Genomic DNA, 26670 nt, shown 5'->3' with positions numbered 1-26670 from the left:
CACTACTGAGGGACGGTAAGGAGCAGGACCCAGGGCGGACAGGGAGGCCCTGAGGAGACGCTGACACACGAGGGCGGGAGGCCTGCATGGAAATGCCTGAAATGGCTGAGGTAGGGCTGAGAGGTAAACAGAGGCGAGTCAGTGGAGCCCTACAGAAACCCTGCTGCTGGGAAGACCGGCGCCCCCAGAAGCCTGATAGCTGCTGGTAAACCCAGAGTTCGCCAGCAAACAGCACCGCTCCAACACCGGGGCCCTGCAATAAGTGTGTCTGAACTTGAGCATTAGCATATGCCCTGGCGCAGTACGCCACCGCTTTTGACAGCTCACTGACAGGGAGACTTTAAGGACCACGCTAACATCTCCAAAGAGAACTCACCGGTGGATTTGGGGACTTCATTGTGCAGGGCGCAGTCGGCGCTAACATCCTTGCTGGCAGCTGGTCCCCCCCGCCGCCGCGACCGGAACTCCACGCGGCCGCCGAGCGGGGGGACCACAACCCCCACAAAACTTTGCTTCTTTTGCTCCGCCCTTTCCCGCCCACTGACGCCCGGAAGGTGCAGAAAAAGACAGAGCCCCTTTTGCGTCGCGGGGCGCGTGCGGGTGACGCAAAGGGTGGGCCCACTGTGGCCCGAGGAGGACGGGACGGGGCCACCCCCCTTGTCTCTTCGTTATGAGCCAAGGGGGGTGGCTTATTGACTTTGCCTTTCTCCAAGGACATTTTCTTTTCCGATGCGTAAGATTTGCCGATAACTATTCTGTTACACCCAAATCACACTATGACTCACAAGGGGGATAATATAAACAGCTCAACATTGCCCATTACTAGGGAAGTCGATAAAGGCGTATCTCCCCAGCCCACACAAACAGTAGACACAGAGCACGCTTTTGCATGGTTAGATGACTTAAACACCCTGTGTAAAACCAAAGATGTCTTAGTGGAATCGCCGCTTCCTGCTGAAAGCTCCTGTGTATTACCTGATACTCTTAGCCCCCTGCAATCCCTCCCATCATCCAATAAAGCCACATTGAAAACACCCAAAGGATAGTATCCCCCCAATTCTCATCTGTTAAAAGGAAACGTAGTGGGGTTAATCACATTAGGAATCAATCAAAATTCCAAAAATTGTGCTCAAGCTCGACAGTTCCAGTCAGCAACTCTTCAAAGATTCCAGAGGCTGCCGAGAAATTAGCCGTCCCAGCTTCTCCTACACAGCTGGATTTATTATCCCTTATTGAACAACTGGTCAGCTCTATTATATCACCACTAATAGAAAAAATAAACATACTAGTTGACAGGCTGACTGGAATGGAGGAAACCATCAAATATAACTTGCTTGGCAATAAATGCAATAAATGCTTTATAACACCTAATTGTTCCCACCCACCTACTACTCCCAAAGACCCCAAGCCAATTACGCAAGACAAAAGGGCTCCAACCCAATCAATAGTCCCTAGCGCACCAGCCCCAATAGCCGGTAAAACATTTGTAAAATCCCTTTTGCCGCAGATTACTGCTCCTAGAGCACAGTATAAAAAAGCTACCCCTATCCAACTCCCACCGGAGGTTGCTCCTTTTGTATGTGTCCTCGCGGGAGTTCCATTACTTACACCTGGGAAAACCGAGAGACAACATGATTTGCTGAATAAGGTTAAATTTTGGTTGGCAAAAAACAGACCCCTGCCACCTAACCTTGAGGGTACAATACTGAGTGTCAGAAGGGTGGGTTGGCTGGGTTCCCTCCCAAAAGACATTGATGGTGACCTAGTACTCATTAGATTTAAGCAGAGACACATTGTCCCATACCCACGTACCTGTGCACCCCAAGTGGGTAATGGCCCAATCTCCGTCTGCATGATTTTTACCCTAGAATGCCGTGCATCCCCACATCTAGCCTAAAGGTAGGCTGCAACATGTTAATGGGCAGAGGACTCCATGTACAGAGCGGCCGTAGCTTTCCCACCTATACCAGACAGGAATCATCGTGTTATAGTCCCAAGTATTGGAACCCCTATTAATTACTGTTTGATTTAAGCTTAACCTGTGAAAAGTACGCTATAATTAAGATATTTATCCCCACAGGTTGGGCAAAAGTTGTTTAACCTCATATATTATGTGTTATTGTATGTATGTTTTTACTTGTAACTGATTTTAACTGTACGCTTTTATGATTTTAAACCAAAATCGAATAAAGCTATACTGACTGACTGACTGACTTGATAAATCTAGAGTAACACAACACAGTGCAAATTGTGTTTCTCTGCCCCAGGAAGGCATTTCATGGGTGAAGCACGGGTATTCCCAAAAATTTACTCTTGGATTTTGGTGCATTCACAGATTTGCCATTGGTTGTAGACCTGGGAATGTGTCAAAATGCTGTGCCTTCCCTGGGGAGGTGTAGAAAGGAGACATATATGTATTTCTCTTTGTTTTTTCCTCTTTCTACGTGTGCTGCATTCTGAATCACACATAGAAAGATGAAAACGCCTCAGATGATTGTTTTTGTGCAGGAAGGTATCTCTTCCTGCACAAAGACAATCTTCTTTGAAGCACAAGCACCCTTGCAAGATGGTAGAAGGGTGCCTGCATTGGCGCTATGAAGCACAGCAAGGTGGCTTGCTGCACTACCTGAAATAATGATAGATCTTTCACCTCATACTATATATTTTGACGCATGATCTGAGACGCTGAGGACAATTATACCATATTTGCAGACTCTGGCTAGTGGGTTATTGCTCACAAGAATAAAGTCCATTCTTGTTTCTTTATCATGCACAGTAGAAAGATAAGTATAGACCCTGAAGGTGTGATGATACAATTGCCAAGGGTCCAACATGAAGCTAACAAACTTTTCCTTTGTTGTACACTCCTTTAGTCCTCATGCAAACCAACAAGAAGGCCCATTCTATTCAGAACAGAGTCCATCACAACTATTCCAATCCCTCCCTGCTATTATGTTCATCTGGCCAAACTCAGGAAAAAGTTGGGAAAGGCGGAAGAAGACGTCCTGTTTAGGGTCAGTAGGTGCATACACTAATCGTACAACATAGCGACCCATCGGATTTGTTCATGTATGGTGAATCCTCACCACAAGATTCTTGTGGATAAAAATGCAAACGCCATTCTTCAAGGAGTGTGCCAAACAACTCTGAAGGGTTAGATTGTCATATTCAGTGGAGGATATTGCGTTAACTATCCAGTCTCTATTTAGTTTTATGATTCCATTTTGGGAAGATGAGAGTCTTGTGTGAGAGCAATACCAGGTTCTTTGGGGGCTTACTGTGAGAGGACTTTTTTTTCTTAATATTAAGTGATCCATGGCAAGGTCTTTCCTCTCACATGGGGGTGATTTCTCTGAGTGTCTCAATTTGAGTAGTGCTTGAGAAAAGATCCTCAAATGTATGGCACTGATGGTGTGTATGGTGTCTAAGGAAAGAGAACCAATAGATTTAGCAGGTTCAGTAGAGACATCAGTCTCCTGCTTGTGTTCTCTTTGGGTCTTGAAGTAGCGGAATCCCTTCTCCAGAGTGTACCATGAGCAGGGGTAAGCAGAGTGAACAGGGGAGGGGGCTGCACATCATTTGCCGATTAGCATTTTGTAACTCAGAAGAACAGTGAATTTTATCAGGATTGTAAAAACTATACTTTCAGCAGGTTCTAGATTTTTCTTTGTCCTTCTTTGAGGGGGCCCCATCCATATTCCAATCCGCATCTTGGTCTCTGCGCTCAGGGAGTGGCTCCTGTTCGAGGAGGAGATTATAGCGATGTATGTGAGGTTGTTTCTGTATCTCATGGAATTTAATAGAGATTCTCCAGCACTTACTCCAGCTTTTCTGGGCCATAGAATTCCCTGTTAACCTCATTCAAAGTCACCAGCATCACAATAGGGTTCAACAACCCTTATCAGATTTTCTCAACATAGAGAGGGGTTTGACACCAGGAATTCCTTTCAAAGAATGGTGGCCTCATAGGCAAACGCCACCACAGAGGATATTCTGTGTTCCTAGTAGAGATATGGTTCATGGTTCTTGGAGGTTTGAGGACTCGGGATGCATCTTGGTGTTGCAGTGAACACTCTATGACAAGTCATTGGTCACCTTTCAGGGCTCGGTTCGTTGTTATGATTTTATCGGCCCTTTGTCATTCATGGGGTCAATTCTTGAAGTTTAGATAGAAACATGGATAGAAATGGTTTCAGATATTGACCCCCTTCTAGCCCTGGTTGCCCATCCGTCAGATTTGCCAGTTTTTCCATGAGTGCTATATTTCGTACTCCCAATCTGCAGATTCCATCACTTTGCTTTCAAGGGTGGTCAGTATTTTTTCAGTTGTGTCCTGCTGCACCCTAACCATGGTGATGTTATCCCTGAGTAAGTTGAGGTCTTTATTTTCTCCAGCAGTAGAGCGTTCCACAGGTGACAGTGCCACTTGAAGATTCTTGAGCTTGTCCATAATACTCTCGAGTGTTACAGCATTCGTATTTTACTTGTCAGAAAGTGGCGTTTGTTTTTTGGTAGCTAGGGATTTCAAAAAGAGCAGCTGCCTGGTAGTCTTGTTTCCAGACATCAAGGAATATACCAAAAGTCGCTCACATGGCACTGTCCAGAAGTGACCTGTGAAGCACCCTTTAGCCGAACTATGTACAAAAGAAAGGTGCGCGCTCGCTTTCAATACAGCAAGGGGGCCCCTGAAAGCAGATGCCGGTGGAGACGCAGGGGAGAAGGGCAATAAATAAATACAAGAAAGTCTCCACCCCAAATTAATAAACGTGGTGCTTAGTAAGGTCACCAAGGATACAGTTTCCCTCCCTAAGGACAAACAATCGAAAGGCAATATTTGTAGGGAAAAAAAACATTTCTTGTGTTTATTTAGCATGCTCGACATGTTTCAGCAGAATACTGAAAAATGTCTATTTGGTAGCACTGGAAAGTTTGGCCAAAAGAAAGATGATAGGGGTGGGGGAAAGAGCTGCTTTGTGACAATGAGATTTTAGAAGGAAGGGGGTTGCTGTGAGCACTTCTCGCCAGAAGGTGGTAGTATTCCTCAGGATCATTGCCAGTGTTCAGCAGTTCCTGGTCAAAGAGCTTGCAGCATCATGGCGTGACCTCCTGTAGTGATTAAGTCCAGTAGACAAGATGTAGTTTCAGTAGTTTTATTGAGTCTTAGTTATAAGTTGTTATGTTCCTGAGAAGCAGCCCCACCAGATGCAGCCTGCCTGCTGCTCAGCCCATACTCCAGTTGTCCACTTCACCTCAGAGGCACCCAATCATTCCATTTAGCATCACCACACTAACATTCCATACAGCACACAGCACAATCACACTGGCTGAGCAGCTAAGGAGATAATGACAGGATATTAATATGAACAAGATACTACAAATCCCCCTTTCTTATATAACAGAAACATAAAACTGGTTACCCGAAGGAAGTTATAACAAAAAGAGCCATACAAAGAAATTAAGCCCATTTACTCATATGCAGATAAACATATGCAATCAAAATGAAAAAAAAATAAGAAACGATGCATCGAAGAAAATAAAGAGGAAGCAATAGATAAATATACACTAATAGATATCACCCATCCTCCCCTCCTATACATTTCATAAATATAGCATAAAATGAAATGGCATAAGAAACAACATGTTAGCAGATAAACACACCTATGGCTACCACCAAACACACCCACTGGCCAGACAGGCATACGAGGATGCATGACACAGCATGACACAAACTAACCGTTGCCTTACACCACGACACCCAAAAAATAAAATAACAATACAATGTGGGGACAACTATAGACAAAGAATGTAGAAATACATAAAATAGTCCAGAATCCAAGGATGCAAGGAAAATGCTACATCACAAGGAGGACTGAACAAGGAAGAAAACAGAGAAGATGAATACAAATACAAGAATTATCACTCATCCTCCCCCATTTTCATGTTGAGATGTGAAACAATATTTGTATAATGTTACAATTATAAAGTGTAGACAAAGAAAACTGTACCCCATCCAGGGATTCCTAATAAAATAAATAACAATCTGCTCTGTGCAAATGGGACTAAAACCCATTTTGCCATCCCACGTGAGGGTCAAAAACATGGAGACATGGGATTGAAACTCACAAATATGTCCCTTATGTAAAGGTTGGTGACGTGAACCATGTAAATGGGACTGGCACCCATTGAGCCAACGCTCATGTAAGGATCAAAACTAGCAGAAATGGACTGTCATAGATAAAGACACACCCTGTGTAAGGATTTTTAGTGTACTACGTGTAAATGAGACTGACCCCCCATAATATACCCCTGATGTAAGGGTGAGAAACTAATGTAAACGGGACTACAACCCATAAAGACATACCCTGTGTAAGGGTTAAAAACGTAAACACTTGCAAATGGGAATGACACCCATTTAGACAACCCCCATGTAGAGGTCATGCAATGTACTATGTAGAAATGGGTCTAGTACCCATTCCTGTCCCATTGCTGTCCCTCAAGTAAGGAAGTGTAAAGTGTAATACACATACAAATCTGGATATCTCCATGAAAGATGTGTAAAAACAAACCAGGAAAGCGGTGACGAACACCCACTAAAACCATAAGATCACCCTCATGTAAGGGTGTGTAAGAATACTAAAACATAAGTAAATGAGCAAACAATACTCATATAAGAATACATTCAATCAATCAATCAATCATAGCATTTGTAGAGCGCACTACCTACCCGTGACGGTCTCAAGGTGCTGGGGTGGGGGGTGGGGGATAGCGAGTCGCTACTGTTCGAAGAGCCAGGTCTTGAGGAGTCTTCTGAAGGTCAGCAGGCCCTGGGTCTTCCGTAGGTGGATTGGGAGGGTGTTCCAGGTCTTGGCGGTGAGTTTGGAGAAGGATCTGCCCCTGGAGGTCGCTGTTCGGAAGCGGGGGACAGTGGCGAGGGCGTGGTCGGTGGACCGGAGCTGGCGGGTGGGGGTGTAGAAGCTTATTCAGCTGTTGAGGTACGCTTGTCCAGTGTTGTGGAGTGCTTTGTGTTTGTGGGTGAGGAGCTTAAAGTTATCCTCTTGTTGACGGGAGCCAGTGCAGGTCTCTTAGGTGGGGTGTGATGTGGCTGCGGCGAGGGATGTCGAGGATCAAGCATGCGGAGGCGTTCTGGATGCATTGGAGCCGCTTCAGGAGTTTGGCTGAGGCTCCTGCGTAGAGGGCGTTCCTGTAGTCTAGTCTGCTGTTGATGAAGGCCTGGGTGACCGTCCTCCTCGTTTCGGTGGGGATCCACTTGCAGATCCTACGAAGCATGCGGAGGGTGTTGAAGCAGGAGTGAATGGATGGTGTTGACCTACTTCTTCATGGAGAGGGTGGAGTTGAGGATGATCTCTAGGCTGCTTGCATGGTCGGTGGGTGTTGGAGATGTTCCTAGTGCGGTCAGCCACCGGATTTAAAGTCCTAAGCTGGGATGAACGGTTTAATTTTTTTAAGGTGATCTAGTGTGAAGAGAGCACCTTTTGACGAGTTTTTTATTTGGGGAGTCAGATTGAGGTTCTGGTCAACGCTAATGCTGAGTGATTTGGCCGAGTTGGAGATTGTGAGAGAGCAGTTTAGAGCTTTAATGTCAGTGGTCCAGTGTTGAATAGGGAGCGAATTGTTCTTGGGAGAGAATAGGATGATTTCTGTTTTTTTGGGGTTTAGTTTGAGGTTGTTTTGATGGAACCATAATTGAATCTTGGTCAAGGCATCGTTAAGTTGTAAGATGTCACCGTGGGATTTGATCTTGTAGTATAGTTGGGTGTCATCGGCGTAGAGGTGATAACTTAATTTTGGTTGTGTAAGAATAAGGGTGAGGGTTCCATGAAGAGGTTGAAAAGAGTAGGAGAAAGGCCTGTGAAACGCCCAAGGCGACAGGTTGAGGTTTGGAAAGGCAGCCACTAACTTTAATTTGTTGGGTTCTTTTTTGGAAATAGGAGGCGAAACACTTGAGAACATCACAGTCAAAGCCGAAACGGTCTTTGAGAATGTTGAGTAAAGTGACATGGTTAACCGTATCAAAGGCAGCAGAGAGGTCAAGAAGAATGAGGACGGAGGATTCGCCTTTGTCCAGGGACCGATGTAAGTCATCGATAATATTGAGCATAGCTGTTTCCGTGCTGCATCCTTTTCTAAAACCTGATTGGAAAACATCTAAGAGATTGCATGTGTCGATGTGTTTGTCCAACTGTTTCAAGACGCATTTTTCGAGGGCTTTGGATACGAAGCGAAGGTTGGAGATAGCGCGCACGTTGTTTAAGTCATTGGGATCTACCGCTGTATTTTTGACGATGGGAGTAATTTGGCCTAGTTGGAGGGAAGCTGGAACAATACCAGTGGTAAAGGAAGAGTTGATAATATTGGTCCATAGTGGGGCAATGATGTGTTTAAGTTCTTGTACCAAATGTGCAGGAAGAGGATCTCTGGTATGCGAGGATGGTTTAAGCTAGGTGATGATGTTCAGAACATCTTTTTCTGAAACAGGACAAAAATCTCTCCAAGATGCGTTGTTTTTGATGATGTTGAAGAGTTCTTTGCTGTTTTGTGCAAGTGTGGAGATTCTGTCTTCTATCGTTTTTTTCCTCGTTTTTCTGATGAGTTGGTCGTGGGCATTGGAAGCGATCTGAAGTTGTTGTTGTGTGCTTCTGGGGATTTGGTGTTCCTCCAGGTCTTTTCGAGGCGGTGGCAAGTGCATCTGCACTCTCGTAGTTTGGTGGTAAACCATCTGGCTTTCTTGGCATGGGTGCTGTTGTTTTTCTTGAGGGGGGCTATGGTGTTGGCGCTGACAGAGATCCATCTGTGCAGAGTTCGGGCTGCGGTGTTGGGGTTGTCATTATCTGCGATGGTTGGTGTGGAGTTGATGAGTGAGGAGGTAATCTGGTTGTCATTGATTCTGGTCCAGTTTCTTCATAGGAGCAGGTGCTGGTGTCTGTGGATGGTAGGTGTTCTGAAGGTGAAGTGGACGTATCAGTGGTTGGTCCATGGGAGCTTAGTGGTATGGCTGAAGGTGATGGAGTTTCCTGTTGTGAAGAGGGGGGGTTGAGGGTGTGTCCTGCTGAGTGTGTAGTTTCAGTCACAATTTGGCGGAGTCCAATGTTGTGGGGGTTGTCCAGGAGGGATGTGGTGTTGGGGTCCAGTTGGTTGTCGAAGTTGAGGTCTCCCAGCAGGGTGTAGTTGGTGGATTCGATGGCATGCGGGGAGACGGTGTCCATGATGGAGATGGAGAATGGTCTGCAGGGGCCAGGGGGTTGGTAGATGAGGGTTTCTCAGAAGGTTGTGGTGGGGCTGGTCAGTATCTTGAAGTGTAGGTATTCCATCATGTCTGTGGGCTCGTCGAGGAGTATACTGAGGCGGAGGTTTGATTTGTGTACAACGGCAATTCGTCCTCCCGGGTGGTTGTGGCGGCCCTTCCTGGAGATCTTGTATCCTTGGGGAATGGGGATGTCTGGACCCGAGATGGTGTTGGGCCAGGTTTTGGTGAAGAACGCTTAATCCATGGTGGTGATGTCGAGGAGGTCCTAGATTTTGGTTGCATGTTTGTGGAGGGAATGGATGTTGAGGAGGATGCATTGCAGAGTCTTCGGTTTGGGTGTGGTATTGCGGTTGGGTTATGCTGGGTCCGTGTTCCTGGCCGTGCTGTAGGTTTGTTGGCAGCGGTGACAGCTGGAGTATCCATTGGTGTTGGCAGGTGAGGCTAGCTTGGCCTGGGTTGAGTTTGTAGACTGCCGCTTGATCGTAGCGTTGGCGGTGCGGAGATCCAGGATTCCTGGCACTGGCCATGGTTGGGTCGCGGACGGGCGCAGACACGGTTGCCTTTGGCATGCCTTTGCATCCGTACAGTGGCTGCCATTGAGTAGGGAAGGGAGGAGGGATGATCAGCTCAAAGGCGGGACCGAGTGCAGGCAGGGGGAGGGGCCGCAGTGGCAACCAGCAGCAGGAAGGAAAGGGTGGATAAAAGAAAATTACAGTGGGCACAAAAAGGGAATAACAGTGAGAGCAAGATCAAAATGCAGCAGACACAATACAGTGGGGGTGAGATCAGAACACAGAATACAGCAAATTCACAGGATAGAGGGGGTAATATTGGAACAAACAGTAGCAAATAATACAAAACGAAAATGATGGATTTCACACAGCAGGGCACAGAGCAGGCAGGCAGCAGCCTCAAAACCCTTGTGGGAGGAGGCTGGGGCTCAGCGGCAGAGTCGATAGTGCTAAGCTGCGAGGGAAGAGCAGGCCAGGGACCTGGCTGACAGTGACGGAGCAGGGACCAGACACAGAGACCTAGTTAGGCCTGCTGATCCTGGTTTAAATCCTGGTTGTGGAGCGTTGCGTGGATCTGCGTCAAAGATGCGTTACACAGCCAAGGCAATGCATTGGTTTCGATATGAGGTGAGGCTGTAGTATGAGGTCCTGTTTGTTGATGTCAAGGATCCCATTGACTTTGCTTGTGATGCGAGGGCCAGAGTTGGGAATGTATTGCACAGCTCAGGCAATGAGCCGGTACCAATGAGTGGTGAAGGGGTAATGCGGAGTCTTGGCATCACCGTCGAGGTGCCTTGGATGAGAGATATGAGCACCCGTGCTGGGAAATGTGTTGCGAAACCCACTTCTGAAGGCAATGGGCTGCTCCTTATATGTGGGTTGCTGAGATGATGCAAGTCTTTTGTGATGGTCCCAATACACACAGCAGCAATGATGTGGAGATACACTGCTCAGCTGAGGAGATTTGTCGGTTCTGATCGGGGATCCGCAGCTCAGCTGAGAAGATGCAGCAGTTCTGCTGACTTCCAGGAGTCTAGGACTGTGATGACACCACTTGGCAAATTAGGCTTTCAGATGGCAGAGTCCAGGTGTAGGGGGTTGGATGCCAGTTATCTCCTTAAGGATTTAGATAAGTAGGCCAGCAAACTAGCACTTGGATTCACTCTGCATTCTGGGGTAAAGAATTGCAGGAACAGTCCTTATCACCCAGGCAGGAGAGCAGAAGGCCCGCAGGTCAGCACAGCAAATAGGAGTCCAGCAGAGCTGCAGAGTGGCAGTCCTTCAGCAGCACAGCAGTTCTTCTTCCTAGAGGAGTATCCACAGGTCCATAAGTGTACTGGGTGGTAGTGTCTAAGATCCTTCTTTTATATCCAGGAGTGCCTTTGAAGTGGGAGAAAATTCTAAAGGCAAGCCTTTGAAGTGCACAGATGCCCTGACAGCCGTGGCTCCAGACTAACTACAGAGGCTATGCAGCCCTTTGCGTGGGGACAGGACACTGCCTATTCAGGTGCATGGGATGCTGGGTCCAGCTCACCCCTCCCATCCTGTCAGTGATGGCCCATTCAGCTGCATCTAAGCTCCCATTCTGTGTGGCTGTCTACGGGGAATATACAAACCCCAATTGCCAACAACACCCAGTTGTGACCAGACACAGGCTGCAGGCACCAAATGGATAAGGGACTGATTACGAGTTCCGCAGTCTATCGGACCGCCGAAACCTTGCTGATAGTTCCGACCACTGTCACATTGAGGCAACACCTCCACATTACAAGTGCAGCGGTCAGACCACCTCAGGACCGCTGAACCTGTGGGGGATTGTGATTCCGTGGCGGTGGCACAGCTGTCAGAGTCAGCTATGCTGGCGGTGCCGCTGCAGCACTGTCGACCACATTATGAGTTGCCTCCCTGCCATCCTTTCAATGGTGGTGAGCCCACCATGGAAAAAAGGGTGGTGGAGAGGCAACTCAGGGTGCCCTCATAGGTATTGCATCCAGTTCCTGCACGGGAAGCAACGCATGACATGGTGCATTACATCCCATGCAGGAACATGCTGCAGCAGTACCATGGCGTTGCCTGTCTAAGGGTCTCTGTATGAGCCTTGGACAGGCATTGCTGTGGGACTCAGTAGCACCGTCCACCCGCCAAGGTTTTTAATTGTAATCTGGCGACGATATGAGAACAGCGTCGGCAGTCCTGCTGCGGAGTGCTGGCATGGCGCTCCATAGGAGGTCCGCCAATGTCATAATCAGGCCTTAAGACAAGAAAATTGCAGTTTTCTAAAAGTGAAAAGAAAACCCAAATAACTATCTGGGGATACCCAGTGCACTACAGGGGTGTCGCTCAAAGTGTTTCAACAAAATTGTCCAATAGCTTTACCAAATGTTAGAAATCACGAAATATACTCTATAAACCATAGTCCTCTTGGTTAATCGATGAATCCAATGAATCAAATGTTCCAAACTTCAAGTGAAAAAAAAGTTTCAAATTGGTTTATTCACGATATTTGCAAAGGAGTTTCACAAAATCAAGATGAAAATGCTTTACATCAGAATAAGTGGTCATTAAAAATCCCAATGCATTTCGGGCTGTGGAGAAAAGCCCTTCATCAGGGGAATCTGCAAAGCATTGAAACATAATTGGAATGAGTTATCTATATACAGTACAGGAGGCTTAATCAAAACATAGGAGAGAACGAACGTTCATGGTTGTCATGCGAAATAAATGCGTAAAGGTTAGGAAGAAGGGAAGAATATGAGAACACAGTGAAGGGGACCAAATTGAAAAAACGCAGCAAGATGAATGATGCAGAGTAAAAAGTATGAAAGCCCTTGTCCGCGTCTGGGTATAGATGACCATCACCACCACAAGTATCAATGAGATAAAGCAACGTGATATCAATTAACATACTAGAAAACGTGGTCTAAAAGCGCCTACAAGCTCCTCCCTCCTGAAACCAGGCTTATCTCCTCCATCACACTCTTTAAAAAAGAAGTAAAAGCTATCCTCATGGCTAAATACACCTGAACTATTAACATGGACTTTTAAAGTCTCTGCACCGATCTGTATTATCTGTTCGATCCCTGCGATTATCTGTATTATTTGTATTGTTGACTTACCTGACTGTCTATGCTCACACTTACTTGTACTACTTGCATTGTTGATGTATCTGTTTTACTGTGCCTATTACCTACAATTACGCTATACCTAATGGCCTGTTATCCACTCTCCTGATTGTATCCCCTGCTCTGTAAAGCGCTCTGATATCTGCAAAGATCTTGTTCGCGCTATATAAAACTTTCAAAATAAAATAAATAAATACAAGGCCAAGATGCCAACTGACTTCACAATGAATGTCTTAACCAAAAATGAAGGTTACGCGATAAACAAGCGACAGCGTGACCTGAGGAACAGAAACTACTGTAAGGTTGAGTGTCCACAAAGTAAACGTATGCACTAAACCGTAGACAAACACTGCTGAATCCACTCACCGATAGACGTGAGTCTGACCTCTTAGTGATCGTCAATAAGGGACATCGGTAGCGTCCAAATACTAGCGAAACCTACAAGGCAACAACTGCTGTAAGAATCAATGTGCAAAAAATAAATGGGAGATAGGGGAACCCGGGAGACGTATATCTGCGTTTCAGCTTTTTGAAACCAGGAACGCCGGTAGCAGAAGAAGACGCCGCGGCATGCATGCGATTAAATCAATGCCTCATGGGAATCGAAAAGGGACAAGATGAAAACAAGAGTGGCGGCCATCTTATAATGGCCAAATAACTAGATCGGCAAAAACAAAACGAACAAAAGTGAGTAAAGTGAAAGTGTTTAGTTTCACTCAGATATTGAAAAAGAAAAAGAAAAAGTGAAACCAAAAAACTGTGAGTGAAAACGGCAACAGGCACCAAAAGGAGAGTGACTGCCCAAGCACGCAGAATGGAAATGAAATAGGCATGACAACTATGACAAGTTGGACTCAAAAACGCATGAAAGTAATAGTATACAACAAATTGCATCAGCATATAGTACATAGTCGATTCAGGAATGGAGTACAAGATCAATGAAACCATGCATGAAGGTACATACAGTCAAAGAATATATGCAAACAGCATAGCAGAAATTCTGTATCTAGCTGTAAAGATACAAGTACAACATGTGTGGCATGTATAACATGAAACAGCATTAAAGGTTTACCTGGTACAATGAAATGACAGCTGTCATGGTAACGATCAGAACATTATAAAAAGCAAGCAAGTTCGAATTTATCATTTAACCAAATGGGAGACAATGTTTGCATGAACGAAACCCAGTAAGCTTCACGCTGTGTTAAAAATTTCGACATGTCTCTGTCTGGTCAATTTTGTAACAGCTCAAGAACTCCAAATCTTAACTGAGCTATACTATGTCTTGCGGCAGGCCAATGTTGGGCAATGGCGAACTGGCAGTGTTGGTTCTGATGCGGCTCTTGTGCTCAGTAATCCGAGTCCGGAAATTTCTCTCCGGCTTGCCTACATAATACAAATCGCATGGACATTTAATTACATAAATGACGTGGTGACTGTTACAGTTGGCATTAAAATGTAAAACAATCTTTTTACCCAATCGAGGATGTCCTAGCGAATTACCTGTGATAACATTGTTACAATGGGAGCAATTCATAAATCTCAACATACCTTTGAAAGCAACATCTGGGTTGTCCATAGGTTTGTTCAACATTTCTTTAGGATTGCTTGACCTTTTATATGCGAAAATATGAGGATCAGCGAACATACCTTTTAAATCGAGCTCAGATTGGAGTGCAGCCCATCAGTCTAGTATACAAGATTTCACAAGGTTTGAATGCGTGGAGTATGTGGAAACAAATACTTCCCTGGTTGAGCTGGTGTGTTAAACTTTCTTTTTCAGTAAGTCGTCGCGGCATAATGCCATTGACCTTAAAACTGCCTGGTTGACAACCGATTGAGGATAGCCTCTGCTGAGAAACTTTTCTTTGGATTTTTCAATCGTCTGCATGCCAACCTCAGGATCAGAAGAAATGCCCTTAATTCTCAAGAATTGAGAAAAAGGCAAGAGTTGTTCCAGTGGCCAAGGGTGGAAGTTTGGATATAGGAGAGCATTGTTACGATCGGTGGGTTTGTTAAAGATAGAAGTTACAATGGTATTCTGTGATAGAGCGAGCCTGACGTCCAAAAAAGCAATACTCTTAGATTCAATTTGGTGAGTGAATTGGATCCTGGGATTAATATCATTAAGCCCATGAACTAAAGACTCAAGGTCACGGCGTGACCCATGCCAAATAATCAGAAGGTCGTCAATATATTGATGGTATGCAATGAGGTTGGTACACAGTTGCGGATTTGAAAGAATATGCTCAGTTTCAAATTTCAGCATGTAAATATTGGCATAGCTGGGGGCTCCAGAAAAGCCCATCGATGTGCAATTAGATTGCAGAAAGAATTGTCCCTTACATGAAAAATAACTATGGAATAGACAAAAATGGAGAATTTCCAAAAGAAACACTGTATTTGCTCTGATAGTGTCTTGTCTGAGCAGAGCCCATTCAATCCCTTCGATGCCTTCAAGATGGGGAATTGAAGTGTACAAAGACACTACATCAACTGTACATAAGCAAATTTCACCACCACCATCAGGTATGCGAATATCCAGGAGAATGTTTAACGGGTGTTTGGTGTCCTGTACATAAGACGAACAAGCTTGTACAATGGGTTGAAGAAAGGTGTCTAAATAATGCCTTAAAGGATCATGAATAGATCCGCAACAGGAGACAATGGGTCTAAACGGGGAATCTATGATACTTTTATGAATTTTGGGCAACATGTAAAGCCCTGGCCTATGAGGAAAACGGGTGAACAGAAATTTCTTGTTTTTTGCGCTAATCCATTTCATCTCGAGGCCGTGTAGCAGAATCTTTTCAAGTAAGGCCGAAAATTCATTAGTGGGATCCGGAGGCAAACACAAGTATGTAGAAGAATCCTGCAACATGGTGTTGATCTTATACTCATATTTTACCAAATCCATCACAACTAGGGCCCGACCCTTGTCTGTCTTAGTGAAGTGTAAAGAAGTGTTGGATTGTAAAGATTTCAATGCAAATCTTTCACTTCTATAAAGGTTAGAAGAAGCCGATGAGGATGAAGGAAGCTTGGCTAAGTCTTGTTTGACCAGAGTCTCGAAAAGGTCAATGGTCTTGTTGAAATAGGTGCAACAAAAGTGCTCTTAGGTTTAAATTCAAGGTACTCGTCGATGTCTGAGGATGCAGGTTCAGTAACTAAAGTGGCATTTTCAGAGTTGTACTTTAAAAGATGACTTCACCATAAATTAGGGTTTTAAATTAGGATTCCAACGGTTCGGACTTGAACCAAACCAGTTAAATCTTCCCGTTTGGGAATTAAACTTATTAAATGTAAAAAGGTCATCCCAATGTTATCCTAAGGGAGATAATGGCCTTGCAGTAGTGAAAAACGATTCTTTTCACTACCAAGGCATGTAAGACTTAAAAGTACATGCCCTGCTTTTTAAATACACTGCACCCTGCCCTCTGTCTTATATATATTAAAAAGGAAGGACTAGGCCTGGCAAAAATATTATTTTACCAGGTTGAAATGTCACGTTAAAACTGCACAAACAGGCTCTGCAATGGCAGGCCTACGCCATGTATAAAGGGGCTATTTAAGTGGGTGGCACAAGGAGTCATGCAGGCCCACTAGTAGCATTTAATTTACAGGCCCCATGGCATACCTAACTATAAGTAAGCCAACTGGGACTAAACCAATTATTTTCATGTTTAGGTTAGAGAGAGCATACAATTTGGTACTGGATAGCAAGTGGTAAAGTGCTCAGAGTCCTAATACCAGCAAATATGAGGCCAGAACACTGGAGGAGGAAGGCAAAAAGTCAGGGGCATGACCACCCTAAGTCTGACATGTCTAACACTCTCATTTCTCTTTCTCCACTTAATATTATCTTCTGTACCTTTTTTCTGCTACTTATTCCTACTAGTTTTATTCTTTTTCTTTCCTGACACATTTCGAGTCATGTGCTCTCTTCATTCACGCTATTTCTGTTTCATGAAGGAGACCCTAGTGTGTGTCATGCTTAATTCATCATATAGGCGCTGGGCATGTGGCTACTCATCAAGGTTCTGGAGGTGGCATATAAATAGAGATATGCATTAAATAGAAATCTTTCTTTCTCCTTTCAGATATGGAATCTACAAACCTGCCACTTATGCCCATGATAGGGGGAGCAGTCGCAGGTGTTGTTGTCCTGGCTGGAGTGTGTTTGTTGGCTTGGGGGGTGATTTACAAGGTCAGAAGGTAAGTTCATCTGGCAAAACGTTTTTGCAAATCCCTCTTAACATTTTCCAATCCTGTGACTAAATCAGTATAACTGTATTCCTGTCGCAGTAGGCAGTTGCCTCGCTAAGCCTGAGCCAATTTCTAGCTCTCTCTTGTTTTAAAGTGTTAATGGGCGAGCACACTCTCATGCATGTGTATTCAATACCTCATGCATCCAGACATGCACCCTCCGGCTGTCCAATCCTGTGCACTTAGAAGCTGCAAACGGCATCACTTCTAATTTTAATCAAACTCTCATACAAGTGGAAACCCCAACTTCGCATACATGTGCATATGATTCTTCATGCATGTTCATTCGAACCACGTTGCAATCAGACATATATATACATTCACACCAGTATCGATGTGCATTCCAGCTTTCATGCATGCTCTTATAAACAGTCGAGCATGTGCATTCAGACCCTGTACATGTTAGTCATGCATGAGTTCACAGACGCTCATACATATGCAAACAATCCCTTATTAATCTCCTTCCAAACTTATATAGTAGAGTTTACAAAATAGTTATGCAATACACTATGCAAATATCTAGGATTCTTTGTTCATATGCATTCAGTAATGTGGTGTAGGGTGAACATAGTCGCATTTGTGCATTTTATTTTGATTTAGTTGTAAGTAGAGGTTCCATATCTTAGCTGTTTGGGCTGAGGAGGAGTGCTCTCCACTGCAAGATGTATCCATAGAAAGGACAGATAGGAGTTGAGTAAACCAAAATCAAAGAGCCCAGGATTACTAAACGTCCTTAGTTTTGCCACAGAAAGGTGGGAGCCGTAATGGCATGATGAACTTTGCACAGTGCTTCGAGCCCTATACGTCTAGCCACCAGCAGCCAGTAAAGAGACTGGAATGCAAATGAAATTTGTGACTTGATGTCAGTTGAATGCTGTTCTCTGGGGTGCTAATTTACTAGAGGTCTTCGCTACTGGAGCATCCCTTTTTATGACGCTCCGGTGGCACAGGCCTCTCCATATGCCGACGCAAAGCCACCCTCCATGGCTTTGCATGACCTCAGACATATGAATTAAGGCAAAGCAGCACAAAGAACTGTGCTGCCTTACTCTGCGTCGAGGAGGCATTCCATGGGATTTGCAGTGGGTGTTCCCATGCAATTGCCTTTGATTGTGATGCTCCCCCAGATGTACAAAATCACGTAAACCTGGGGTAGCGCCAACACTTTATGCTTTCCCAGAGCTAACGAAATGAGGTGAAAAACTTTCTTTTCTCCCCATTTTTAGGTCGAGCATTCGAGACCTCTTGTATATACTTTAGTATATACTTATATGTGTATGTACTTTTTGGGCTCTGGAGATCAGCCCTAGGACTTGTCTGCTTCCGCTTAGGGACTTTTTTTTTCTGTTCAACTGCCTCAATTTAACTGCCTTAATAGAAAATGACCAGAAGAGATCAGTAAAATTTCAGAATTGCTTTCTGCTCAGGGACCTTTTTTTCTGGCAACTGCCTCTATTTAACTTTCTTGATAGAAAATGACCAGCTGAGATCAGTAAAATACCAGAATCACTTTAGCATTCTATAGATTCCATTCCATAGAAATTGTTTTCTATGAGCACCCGTAGGCTAATGTGCTGCATAGCTAAATACATGTAAGATCCCAAATGCGAGCCCGATTGCATTGCAAACGCTTGTTTTCTTTTTCCATATGTGCTGCGTTCTACAGGACACATAAAACAAAGAAAACACCTCAATGCATTGTTTTTATCCGCCTACGTACACAAAAACAATACTGCCAACAACGCAGATATCCTTGCATCATGCTGCAAGGGTGCCTGTGTTGGCTCTAGGCACCAAATTCTGCGGTGGCCAATGCACTGTAACTAGTAAACAGGGTGCATTCCGGCCCTTTCAAATTGGTATAGGGCAGCACAGCAAAAAGACATGAAGCACTGACTTACTGTAATATTTCAGTGTTTCCTGGGTCAGGAAAGCACTATGCTGATGATGATTTAAACCTTTTTAGACTCCTAAAGAAGGGAAGATTTGATTTACGCATCTCATCATATTAAAGGATCACTTTGCAACTTGATGCACTTAAATAATTGGATAGTACTGTTTTGTGCCCATGATCTCACTAGATTCCTTACTTGAAATCAGTGGGGTGAGAAGCAGGCCAAATAGATAGTAGACTGGTGTTGGGATGTCCATTTACCACAAACTATTAACTCAGTGTATCATATATTTAGTTTTAGGCAGTTTGTTACATTAAATGATCTGCCATAACAGAGGAATCTAACTCAGATGGGATTTGAGGTTTTACCATAACTTGTGTCTCAAGAGCATGGTTGTAGCAGTTGAGGTTGTAGGAGGTTATCAGCTCCATTAGTGGTCTAAGGTATATGTTAGAGAAAAGAGGGTGGCAGTAGATACTTGTTGTACTCCTGCAATGTTTAGGTAAAAGGGCAGATTAGAATGTAGATGATGATAGGATGAGGAATATGTTAGCCAAGAATGGCATAATACAAGGAAGGATAGTTCCTTTCTCCACCAGAGGCTAGAGCCTCCAGAGCAGAGTGCGATGATGAAGCATGTCAAGGATAACTGGGAGGTCCAAGCCGAAGTGTGTGACTGCTTTGGGTATCATATGCAGAGTCGAAAAAGGCAAGACGATAAAGAGTTTCCTCCGCTGAGTTACACGTGGGGCACTTGTTGAAGCTGCAATACTTCACACTCCATTTCATACAGAAACTTTCAACTGTAATACCCCCATACCCTCATCTTAGAAAAAATTGCAATGGTATAGGGCCCTGGAAGGATGTCAAAGAAAGATTCATAAGCAGGAGTAGGATTAGTGTCTAAAAAGAGGTCAGTTAGGCCCCCCTCTTTGAAGTGTGCTACTGCCTTGGAGAACACTGGAAGCTTGATGGAGTCCCATTTTACTGTAAATAAGATTATTCTCTTCTGCATACGCTGATATGTATGTGCAGGCAGCTTGCAGTACTGGCCGTTCTTACAAGAGAGCATTGGGTTGTTGACTCAGTTTTCTCAAAGTATTTTTTATGTAAACAGTTTTGAGATGGCAGCTGAACTGATCATTGAAGCTGTTATGCTTATGCATTCAAACTCTCATGCATTTGCATATTATGATGCCCATGAGTACATAACATAAGTGTTTGTGCTGTTGAACCTGCATGTTTCTCCATGTTTCTCCATGCAAACCATCATACTTTTGTACATTTAATTTACATGAATGCATACCCATACAACCCCTGTGCAGTGTATTTCATTCTGTTGTATGTTCACTCCAACACTAATAAACTTCGGTAGAACGTGCATACATGAATACAAACGTTATGATTATGCAGACGAACAATCATATATGCACACTTAGAACCTGCTTAATGTTAACACCGACATTTATCGAGATTAATTCATAATTTTATGGTTGATGCAGATGCTTTTTTCAAGACTTTCTCTAACAATTACAGATTCATCAAATTGTTGTGGAAATTGCAAATATCAGTACTTTTTTAATGCAGGACAAGGTGTAACAATGAAAAAGCCAGTGACGAAAAAGAAACTGTGGGTGACGTGATACCGATCTACAGTGTTGTTAAAAAGACCCCAAAGGTATGTGTCGTTTTTAAGGTATGGTCAACAAGACAACTGTGACCGGAGTGACGGATGAGACACTTGAAATAAATGAAGTCATGGCCCTTACTGCACTCTAACAAACATATGATCATAAATGCAGTCTCATTGTATGCAAATGAAATGCACAACATATTTACCATGTGTAATTACAAAGTAGTTCCTTACAAGTTTGTTGGAATAGCGTGACCTATTTAATACATGTGGTAAATCCTATTACCTTTGGTTGAGGTATTTACCACATTTTATAAATACCTCCCATTCTGAGTTTTCAATAGAGAAATGAGGCATAACATGCAGTTTTTTTAACACACTGAATTCTGCATGATTTGCCTTTTTTCTGGGCTAATCCTCTGCTAAATTTCATCAGGTTCGAACTGCTGGAATTTTTCACGGGAAAACTGTGAGGGAGTGATGATTGAAATACAATTTAAATGTGTGTGCTCTACGTAAATCTACATATGAGAGGTGGGCCACAATGTGTCGGCTTTGCTGTTTGAAACAAATCGGTTCAGCCTCCTATAAAAGGTGCTTTGAGTCGGAAGTCTCGCCGCCCTCAATTACACGGTGTCTGACTGAGTAACACCTCTATTAGTAGATGTACTTTTATTAAGTGGCGGCATAGTCTGTTCAAAAATAGCGGACTGCTCTTAAATGCTGAAGAAAGCTCTAATAAGCTAATAGTTGGTAGAACCAAGGCCAATAGCTGTTTAAATTTCAAGATGGCCTCATCAATCCTAATTTTGGACCATTCATGTATTGAGTAAGATTAGTATGGGCAGCCGAGATAGAGGGTTTGTTAGCAATTGTAATATCAAATTGAATCAAGGTATCGTCAGTAAGTTTCCTTGTAACTTCACATATGGAAGTAACAAGTCTTCCATGTCAACCCATTCCACTGGTGCTTTAACGACACTTCCATGACTGAGCTGGAAGTGCCTCCACACAGAAAACAAAATAACACAATCTGAATCTACACACAGTTTTCCATTGATGGTGTGTGGCCAGGAGTGAGGAGCAAGAGGGGTTTTCTTCAAGCAGAAGATCTGAAGTTGAATTTCCATTGTGACAAGGTTGTTTGGGAAAGAAGATAGGATACTTCTCTGTGGTTCAGTACTTGTTTTGACTGGAATTTTGATTCTCCAGTTAATATGCAGAGAGAATCTTTATTTCATTAAAGACAAAGGTGGCTAACATTATGCAAATGCATTTATTGCTGCTTCCAACTGCAGGCCCTTTAAAGAACATTTAACACATCATAAAGACAAGAATGTTCATAACCGAGTATACGTATCTGAAACACGCTGTCATCTTCCTCTTTTAGCTGCTAACACAAGAATACGACGATCCAACTTGGAAACTTTGGAATCATCCTACAAGGTGTTTTCTAGAAGGAAAAAAGAAAGAGAGAGAGTCCCAAGTAAAAGGAAATCTTAAATATTTTGTTAAGACAATCTATACAGATTATCCAAGATAAAACAAATAAATATATGTATACCACTCCTCACGGGAGAGAAGGATGGGATAATGTTAGACTCTGTTGCCTTTAATGGAATCAAGATTCTCTCTGCATATTAATTGGAGAATCAACATTTCATTACAAGACCGGAGTCTACCATTATGCATGTTCAAAGCCCCTCAAGGCTACATTACTAGCATGCTCTATTGGTTTTAGGTAGAATTTAACAAAGGTGCTTGCATTTTACCAGTTAGCTGTTTTGCGAATCTCTGGTAAGGAACCAGCTGACCAAAGACCAGGCCCGGACTGGCCATAGCGGGCACCGGGCAATCCCCCGGTGCGCCGCAAGGGTGGGGGCCGGTTTTGAGCCCCTGGGGGCCGATTTTGTTACTGGGCTGTTTTTGCAGCATAGCTGCAAAATCGGCCCTGCAACAAAATCGGCCAAAAACTGGCCCTAGCAAAGCGCTCGGCGGCACCTCCAACCCCTTGAGTGGGGAGGGGGGAGCTGGCCGAGCACTTTGCCAGGGCCGGTTTTGGTTCCCAGTCCGGCCCTGCCAAAAACCTTACTAGACATTGCTCCTCTTGAAGAATGGGCACCAAAACTTGAAAGGTCCACACCTGCCTCACTCATAACCACACTTATCCACCTTGTGAGGCTCGCTGTTGAAACTGGTTTATGACGTTTCACATAAGATATAGTAAGCCGGTCAACCCCATGTGCTCTGAACTCTGAAATCTTACTTCCATATTCTTTCATGCATCTTACCACAAATACATTTTCAAAAACATTAAAGAAAGGGTAAAAGGCAGAATTAGACACAGTCTTGGGTCTTTTCCAGACATCGAAGTGTACGCCCTCACTAGAATAGAATCTGTTGGATATTTCCAATTCTTTGATGTCGAATACCCTTTCAAGGATATCAAACAAATTAGAGTAGCAAGTTTCATAGAAATTTGTATAAGTAAGAGATAGGTGTTGTTTGGCCAAGAACTACAAATTTTAAAAGTCACGTTGATGTCTCACATGGATTAGTAACGAGTCTTAGGAGGTCTTTTAAGCCTCATACCTTTCATAACTCTTTTGATGAAAGCATCACTCCTGATTGCCAAATTATTAACTAAGGCATGACCAGAGGAGATAGCTGATCTATAGCAGTTGATAGGTTCCTCCAAAGATCACTTAGCGGAACCACAGGATATCGGATGCCAAACAGCGGCTTGCCCCCTGAGGACTTTCACCCCGGCTGCCCATCGTAGAGGTGGAGAGGCGGACCCCCCACAGCAGCGAACCCATCGCACTGGCGGAACGTGGGATTGTGCAAGCTCCTGGACCAGATTGGGTGTCTCCGGGCGGCCCTCGGTGAGAGCTCGATATGCTGCCCTGCCCCCCTCAGCGCAACGCACAACAACGCGGACAGCTCGTTCGGTGTGATATATTTTAATGGAAGTCCCGCCCCAACAATCTAGGATTCTATGGAAGTCTATTCGATCAGCAGCCATATTTACCGGGCATCAGAACCCCCATTCACCAAAGGGGCATGACGCCTCCAACAAAAACGAACACTGGCTCTACATCGCGCTCGAGGTAAATGCACCTTTATCTACACAACCTTTGTGACTTGTATTGCTATTTTTATCTCTCCGATACTGTTACAGCGGGATTTTTGATCTCTTATCAGATCACTATAGATCTAGATCCCAACTCAGGTCGACTGAACCTTTGTTACCTGTCGTAGAGTAAAAAGCAATCCACTACTAGGTTAATCAGTTTAAGACTTGCACAACTCTGAAGAACCACTTACTACGAATAAGTTTTAAAAGTTTTATTATAAAGCCAAAGATAACTGGAGATACAAACATCTCAATATAAGGTTCAAAAGATACACTGGCATTAGTACAAACATGAATTTTCTAAATGCTCTTAGGCGCCAGAAGAGTATCACCAAAAATAATTCAAAGATAATCAAGGTTGCAAGAATGGACACAAGTTGTAACTTGTGCGACATTTACAAAAGGGAAGGAAAATCCAAATTAGACTGTCCCAACACTAGACTAAGTGACATCCCTACTTAGCAAGATCTTAACCTAAAAAGGTGTCAGCCGTGGTGACTTCCAAAGAAGATCACTCACTTTCCCTTAGTCTTTGTTGTAAATCTGTGCATCGCAGTTATGCGCTATCTGCCTACCCATCCGCTCTCTTAGGTTCCTCAGGCCATCTGCTCTACCTCCACCCAGGGGTGCTGTCCCTAATACAAAATCACAATTACAGTAGAAAACGCCCCTCAGAGACGCCCCTCACGTACACCCCTCACGTGGTGTCAGTTCTGGCTTTTTCCATGCTGATACTCCTCTGGGCTTATTGTTAGCGTTGACCTTGCTTCTCAGGCTCTTCTCCGGCAAGACGGTACCCCCCAGGAAATTCCTGAACCCTCCTCCAGGCCTGTGCCTGTCTCCCAGAACAGAGCTCTATTCATCACTCTCTTGATTGGAACCCCCTCGCACCTGCAAACAGACACCCATGAAGTGGGCCCCAAACTCCGGCCTCCAGCTTATCTCCTAAGTCGTAAACCTTCGAGCATGGTCCACGATTTATGCTTAACACGACCTGATTCTAACTAGCACATGCAGATCAAAAGAAACAACCTTATCTCTTCAGGCCTACTAGAATTACATGAAACGGGCCTGTGCACACTATGAACCTTTATTTCTCAGCCTAAACAGTATTCTAACTTATTACACACACTGGTTATAGGGAACACTTCTATAAAACGTATATTTTCAGTTCTATGATCAATAATACTTTGAATTATTACAACAGTAATCCATATCATGTGAAATTGTAAAGGCACGTATTCTTTCTTAGTGAACTGCCATGAGGCCTACACATTTCTACTTTTAGCAGCATTACATTTTCCTCTGCAACAGCCACATAACATGGAATTTAATATCATTCTAACATCTCTAAACACTCCTACATTAGCTTTTCACACTGATATATGCACTCTGTATTAATTAAACACTCTTATATGTATGCACTCTATAAATTCGACACTCTTATGTGTTCCTTTAACTAGAAAGGTGCAACGTGCTTGTAAATATGGTGCACCTCTACATTTTACTTGATTTGCACTCTCTCAATACTCTTTCACTTATGTGCTAGCAGGCCTGAGACTCTGGGTTCTCACTACCCCAAATTGGCCGATAGCCTTTAGGACAAGGCAAGGGGCCTCCCCCACCCTCCCACTGGTCACTTCCTAGTCTACTTACTACAACAACTCCTGCAGATTCGTATTTCAGTGCAACCGACATAGGACAAGAGATACTGGTATGTTCATAGACAGGGAAATAAAACTTCTCTGCTCCCCCTCTGCTCTCCTTCAATGTGATGATCAGTAAAACAGGACTACAAGGGCTCCTCTTCAAGTAATAGTAACTAACATAGGACCACGTTTTTGTCTATCATAACCTCTTCCAAGAAGTCGTCCATCTTAGCTTGCCTGCACCACATCGCCATTGACTTTAGATACCTAGCCCTTTATTTACTACTGACGCCCCCCCACCTCAGCTCAGCCTGTACCACATTGCTATTGCCTTTCCTCCCTCTCACCTCTTTTGTTTAACCTCTACATCGCCCCTCTTATTTTTTCTTTGCAGCAAATGGAGGTCAGCGTATACAATTACGCGGATGACCTCCAACTTGTTTTCAATCTGTCTTCTTCCTCTGCTTCCATTTCTAACTTTCAGTCCATGATGATTTTTATCCGGGACTGGATGAACTACAACCACCTGAAACTTAACCCAGATAAGACCGAGCTGGTTTTGACAGGTGGTTGTTCCAGTCCCTGGTCCCCACTGTTTTGGCCCCCCTCCTTAGGTTCACCCCCGGTCCCTTCTGCCTCGGTTAAAACCCTGGGTATTAAATTCAACTCCCAGCTTACCCTTCACTCCCAGGTTAGCTCCGTGGTGTCCTCTTCCTTTTTGTCCCTACGCACCATCCGCAAGGTATCCCGATTCTTTTCTTTCGATGCCTTGAAATTGATCATCTTGGCGATGGTAATTTCCCGCCTGGATTATGGCAACGCCTTATACGCAGGTATACCTGCATATAGTTTAAGGCGTTTGCAATTGATCCAGAACCAGGCGGCACGGTTGGTGTTTAATCTTCCTAAATTCCATCACGTAACACCCCTCCTCAAATCCCTGCACTGGCTCCCTGTCCGCGAACGCATCCAGTTCAAGCTTGCTTCTATCATCTTTCAAGCTCGGCTGGGCGCGGCCCCGGCCTTTATCTCATCGGAGCTCGTTCCCTATGTTCCAACCAGGGAGCTACGCTCATCCACACAATCCCTACTATCAGTTCCCCGCTTCAGGAGGAAAAAATGGGGAGGATCGAAGTTTGCGACCCTTGCCCCAGTCCTGTGGAATTCCTTGCCTTTGGAGCTCAGATCCATA

General features: G+C 44.1%; 1 protein-coding gene across 1 annotated transcript in view; it reads left to right on the top strand.

Moving 5' to 3' along the window:
- Nucleotides 1–26670, top strand: part of LOC147701132 (sialic acid-binding Ig-like lectin 10) — a 78386-nt gene that overhangs the window by 34663 nt on the left and 17053 nt on the right. The window contains exons 6-7 of the mRNA XM_086928584.1: nucleotides 17000–17114; nucleotides 20648–20738. Coding sequence (XP_086784710.1) covers nucleotides 17000–17114; nucleotides 20648–20738 — 206 coding nt within the window. The remainder of the gene's footprint in view (nucleotides 1–16999; nucleotides 17115–20647; nucleotides 20739–26670) is intronic.

This window comes from Lissotriton vulgaris, chromosome 7, assembly GCF_964263255.1.
Source record: "Lissotriton vulgaris chromosome 7, aLisVul1.2, whole genome shotgun sequence".
Lineage (NCBI taxonomy): Eukaryota > Metazoa > Chordata > Amphibia > Caudata > Salamandridae > Lissotriton > Lissotriton vulgaris.
Note: the sequence above shows the minus strand (reverse complement) of the source record. Positions and strands in the feature narration are given on the sequence as shown.